This window comes from Dendropsophus ebraccatus, chromosome 10, assembly GCF_027789765.1.
Source record: "Dendropsophus ebraccatus isolate aDenEbr1 chromosome 10, aDenEbr1.pat, whole genome shotgun sequence".
In the NCBI taxonomy this organism is placed as follows: domain Eukaryota; kingdom Metazoa; phylum Chordata; class Amphibia; order Anura; family Hylidae; genus Dendropsophus; species Dendropsophus ebraccatus.
Window position 1 is genome coordinate 21,261,402 of NC_091463.1, and position 5,795 is coordinate 21,267,196.

Below are 5,795 nucleotides of genomic sequence, written 5' to 3' on the forward strand. Positions count from 1 at the left end.
ATCTATCCATGTATCATCTATCTATCTATCTATCTCCTATCTATCTATCTATTATCTATCTAGTATCTATCTATCTACCTATCTAGTATCTATCTACCTATCTATCTTGTATCTATCTATCTATCTATCTATCTATCTATCTATCTCCTATCTATCTACCTATCTAGTATCTATCTACCTATCTATCTTGTATCTATCTATCTATCTATCTTGTATCTATCTATCTATCTACTACTGTTTCCCCCCAAAATAAGACAGTGTCTTATATTAATTTTTGTTCCCAAAGATGCCATATGTGTTATTTTTCCATGAAGAATTCACACTTACTGTTTAACAAAAAAAAAAATTACATTTATTATATACAGTCCAGCCTAACCAGACAGCTCACCATCTCCCCCTGCCCCCCTCCCCTTGGCGGCATGGTGGTGGAGAGTGGTGGTGGGGCTCTTACTTTCAGAGGATGTCTTATTTTTGGGGAACAGGGTATCTATCTCCTTATCTATCTCTCTCGCCTTCTCTCCATATCCGTCTCTCCTTTTCTCAACCTATAATTTAGTTTTCCCAAATTGTTACAAAATTGTTCAACAGCTAAAACTTCCCGCTCTCCGATTCTCTCCCATTCGCCGGATACAAACAATCGCTCCATCTATGGCGCCGCCATCCAAAGCCCATCCAGCCCCGGGTTGTAGCCGGCACAGTAGACGCACGCCGGCGTATGCCAATTCCCCTCACCTACGTGCGGCTGGCAGGATCCTGCCTGCAGTTGCTATAGTGACGTGTTAATGTGTGTCTGTCCCTGTCAGCGTTAAATTACCCTGGGCAAAGTGGCAAGTGCAGTTGCTGTGGTAACACCATGCGGCTGACAGGTCTGTGCGCTCTTCTTGTTACACTGTGTCAGCGCAGGCTATAGCGGGGAGGTATGCGGAGATTATGCAGAGCACTGTGCTCTGTGTCATTGTGCAGCCACTCCTTATTGTCAGGTACACACAGCCACCCAGCCTGACTAACCAGTTCAGGGGAAAACACAGGCTGCACCGACTCATTTCCCTATTCCTCATACACAACCCATCTAGCTAGCAGTCCCCTGTTAGCCCTTCTGCCTCCCTGCCTAATAATAGCCAGCACCCCCTCTCCTTGTCGCCTTCCTTTGTACGTCCGTCTCTCCCTTCCCCTCTCTGCACACTCTGTGCTGTTTATCAGCTGCTCCCTCCAGCACATTCAGGCTCAGCCACTCTTCAGATGTAGCAGAGCTGACTTTGTCCTTTGTCTGCTTTGTTCCTGCCTTCCCCAATTAACCAAAGGCACCAGGGTCTAACTTCAGTCCTATTTAAAACCACACAACGCACTCAGCTCTGCTACATCTGTCCTTTCTCTCGCCTTTTTTTTTTCCTTTCCCTGCCGCAGCAGGCTTGTTGCAGTGTTATATCCCACAGGCACCAAATCTCTCACAGCATAAGCCTGAAATTCTGCAGCACGACGAACGCCGGCTGCTAAATATATCGGATTTCCAACATTGCGACCGACAACCGGCCCCTCGCCGAATCTTTTTTAATGTTTAGGAAATCATATGGGACCGGCTTCATTTTATGTCCTCGATCTCAATTAAACCGATAAAAACCGAAAATTGCGACAACCTGGGATACATTGTTACTTATAGCGTCAAATATTTATAAAAAAAATAAAAATTGTGGTGAAAAAAAAAAGTAAAAATTTTGCTAAATACATTGCAACGCGTTTTGAGCCGTTGAAATAATCTTAGAATTATTTTTTTTTTTGCATTTCCATTGTTCGTAACAAATCCCTAATGTTTTCTTTGCCCTTGCTGATGATTTTCTAATAGGACTGAAGAGGGAGGAAGGAGCCGGCGCGTGAGCCGCACTTTACAGCGTAACTAAGTTGAGCTATAGAAGCTTTGAAGAAGTTTGAAAAATCACAGCAATCCCGCCACGGTGTGTCAGGGGACAAGAACTGCTAGTGATAAGCTCTTTCTGCAAAGATTTGGAAATATTGGTATTATCACACCTTCCAATGGAGCGCCGGCTGCAATGCCCACACAGCGACACTAGGAGGAGCTCTGGCAACTGCTTACAGAAACAGCATTGGGACTAGATTGGCGGACAGGCTCCTCGCTATAAACATAGCCTGGATTTTCTAGCACAAAATAAAACTAAATAAAAAAAGAAAAGAAAAAAAAAAGCGGCTTCAATAGTCGACATTAGCTTCTTATGTTAAAATGTAGTCGGTGTTTTTTCTTAATTGCATCTACTAAAGCAAAGCCATGCTTCTTCTCCTTCCTCGCTTGCCTCCTTTATGGTATTCTGTACACATAAATATAAAATAGTGGTGCAATAGTCTGCACAGAGCAGGATCGATTCAATCGACTGAGCTGCTCGGCAAAATCACCACGGCCTGTTTTATGCTTCTCGTGAACTTTCCGCTCGCCTCGGTGTATGGAGATTTAGAGCTGCACCCCCAGACCTCGGGCTCAGGTCCCCCCCAGATGTGATTTTCTGGTTTATAGAGGAGCGGATATTCAGCCGCAGCTGGAGGAGAGGACTCGGAGTGCTGCTTCTCTCATTCATAGGTCAACCTATGGAGGGGGGAGGAGGAGGAGGGGGGTCAGGCCTTCATTACCTGCCTTCATTTAGTTACAGGGAAAACACGAAAAACACCACCAAGTGGCACAGTGCAGTGATAACAAATAAATGGAAATCACTCTGCACATGAGCGGATGACACTTCCATCAGGACCACATCCAGCTCATACAACCCGACTAAAGAATCCGGACTGACTAGATAGAAAGCAAGTAGAGAGTAATAACACTTTGCTATCCTATACCTGCAGAGTATAAGCACAAAAAGTTCCACAGCTAAGATTTAAAGGGCTACTACACTAAAAATGCTTTATATACACACACATGTATGGAAAACTACAACTCTCTAGAACTACAACTCTCAGCATTTAGCTGGAAAGGTCTTAGAAGTTGTGATAAAGTAGGGATTAGGGGGTTGGCACTAGAAAGACAGTTATCTTCCTTTCTATTTGCATAATTTTCCCAGAAAGCATTGCTACAAAGACTCTCCATAAGGAGATTCAGTACCTTCTAAGAATCTGCACTCTTGGCTGCTACCAGAAAACAATAGACTAGAGAGGACTCAACGGTGTATATAACATAGAGGTAGCTCATGTTTTTGCTGTTGGATATAGGGGGCCCCTGCTTCCTCTTTTCAATGAGGGGTGACAACCTATGTAGGGGCCCATATTAACAGAGGAGGGTTGGAGAAATTAACCTAAGGACTTTGGAAGGGAGATGGGCAGTAAACAAGCACTGCTGCCCCTCGAAGTTAGAGGTGTGGTAGAAAGCAGGGGGTAAATAAACAGTGCTGACCCCCAGTGGTTAGGGTTGTGGGGGTAATAAACACTGTTGATCTCAATGCTTAGGTCTGGCAGAAGAGGTGTAATAGAAGGGGGGGGGGGGGTAAATAAGCAGTGTTGCCCCCAGTTAGGATTATGGTAGTGGGGGTAATAAACACTGTTGATCTCAATGCTTAGGTCTGGTAGAAGAGGTGTAATAGAAGGGGGGGGGGGGTAAATAAGCAGTGTTGCCCCCAGTTAGGATTATGGTAGTGGGGGTAATAAACACTGTTGATATCAGTGCTTAGAGGTGTGATAGTAGAGGGGCAACAAGCAGTGTTACCCCCAGTGGTTAGGACTATGGTAGTGGGGGAATAAGCACTGTTGCCCCCCAGTAGTTGGGACTGTGGTAGTTGGTGGGGGTAATAAACAGTTGATCTCAGTACTTAAAGGTGTGATGGTAATAGAGGGGTAACAAGCAGTGTTGCCCCCAGGAGTTAGGGATGTGGTAGTGGGGGTAATAAACACTGTTGATCTCAGCGCTAAGAGGTGTGGTAATAGAGGGTAACAGTGTTGCCCCCATGGGTTATGAATGTGGTGGTGGGGGTAATAAACACTGTTGATCTTGGTGCTTAGAGTTGTGGTAGTAAAGGGATAACAAGCAGTGTTCCCCCAGTGGTTAGGACTATGGTAGTGAGGGGAATAAGCACTGTTGCCCCCAGGGGGTTAGGGACGTGGTAGTGGGTGGGGGTAATAAACACTGTTGACCTCAGTGCTTAGTGGTGTGGTAGTAGAGGGGTAACAAGCAGTGTTGCCCCCAGGGGTTAGGACTGTGGTAGTACAGGGAGTAAACAAGCACTACTACCCTCAGCCCTTGGTGTGCGCCCCTTTCCCATTCCTCTGTTTTAGTCCCTTTAAATGCCACCTATAGGTTCCCCACTCTACCCAATGGCCGAAAGAGTTTACTTTCCCGTGAGAGTCAAACCACCCGAGGCAGCAAAAAAACCAAAATTTTAAAAATCTTTTGAATAAAATTTGTTTGTTTTTTTATTTAAGATTATAAATTTAAACAAATAAATTTGAACAGTTTACCCGGTGATATACAGTTCAATATACACAAAATACAGGTCATCGGAACACAAAAATAAAAACGTTTGGCAACGTTAGATTTGATACACATAGTGCTTGTAAGTGAATGTTGGCATGGCAGGCTCTCATCCTAAACCACCTTTTTACAACAAAAGGATTAAATGCCAAAAAATATATAAAAAAAAATAAACAAACAAGGACAGATCACATGACCAAACTATGCTGGTTTTCATGAAGTCAGTTGAAGGCTGAAATTAGAACAAGTGAACTTTAGGGTAAGATTGAAGAAAAAGAAGGGGGGGAGGGAGGGGGGGAGATGCGGCTGCACATGGTCTAAAGGAATATAGTGTTATCATGATGTCTGAATGAGAAGGTGACAGGTCAGGAGGAGGATCTACTATCAAGTTTGTTAGGTTCTAGGAGAGACCCCCAAATATTCAATATCAAGATTGTAAGGTTCTACAAGAGACCCCCAAATACCCAATATTATTACAGTCTCACATTACTGGAAGTCACAACACAAGGAAAAGAAGAAGAGAACAAAGTTACAATGTTGCGATTTCTGCCTTCATCTTACAACCTCTTCAAGTCACAACTTGACAAAGACTGGAGAAGACCATGCTGAGAAGTAGAAGACCCCTGAGCTTATTGTTCCTTGAGAAAGCTCTTCATGAGGTTCTCCAGGAAGGATAAACCAGGAGGACTTGGGGGGGTCATCTCATAAGTGCTGAGATCCAAGAAGCTGACCCCCTTGTGTCCATCTCATCTACTTCCAGCATTGGGGTATGTGGGGGGGGGGGGGGGGGTCTTCTAAAGTTCCTAATGAAGCCTCCAACTTGTGCCAGCTCCACCAGGAGAAGAAGATGCCCCCTCTACCCCACAGCCTGTGCCCAGGAGACTTCTTAGCTCAACCATCACAAATGGCTAAAAAACAATAAAAACAGGAATAAAACTGAATTAAATAGGTGCTTCTCTCTGCTCTGGAAAAATAAAGTCCAAAGATATTCTGGTCTGTACAGATTCTAGAAAACATCATCATCATCATCATCAGTGTCTGTGCGAGTCCTGATGTCAGTGCCCCCCCTCCCCTGCCCGGACCTCGTGCCTTGCCCCAAGAGCTCGCAATCCATCGGCCACTAGAACGCCACGATCGCCCGTGTCCATGCCCCCAGGCTGGCCAGCGCCTGTTTGCCGCACAAGTGTCCGTTCAGACTCTGCTCCGCGGTCTCTGCCGCCTGCCGGCTCATCAGTCCCGAGAAGCCGGAGCCGAAGATAGAGATCAGGTTGGAGATGTTGGAGGAGTCGGTGCTGGGCTCCGGGGGCTGCGGGCAGAACTCCTCGTAGCGGCCCCG

General features: G+C 45.4%; 1 protein-coding gene across 1 annotated transcript in view; it reads right to left on the minus strand.

Annotated features, from left to right (window-relative positions):
* Positions 1 to 4,376: 4,376 nt before the first annotated feature.
* IER5L (immediate early response 5 like) overlaps positions 4,377 to 5,795 on the minus strand; it is a 2,161-nt gene continuing 742 nt past the window's right edge. Inside the window, exon 1 of the mRNA XM_069986220.1 lies at positions 4,377 to 5,795. This exon is cut by the window's right edge and continues 742 nt beyond it. Within this exon, the coding sequence (XP_069842321.1) occupies positions 5,580 to 5,795 (216 nt within the window). The 3' untranslated portion in view covers positions 4,377 to 5,579.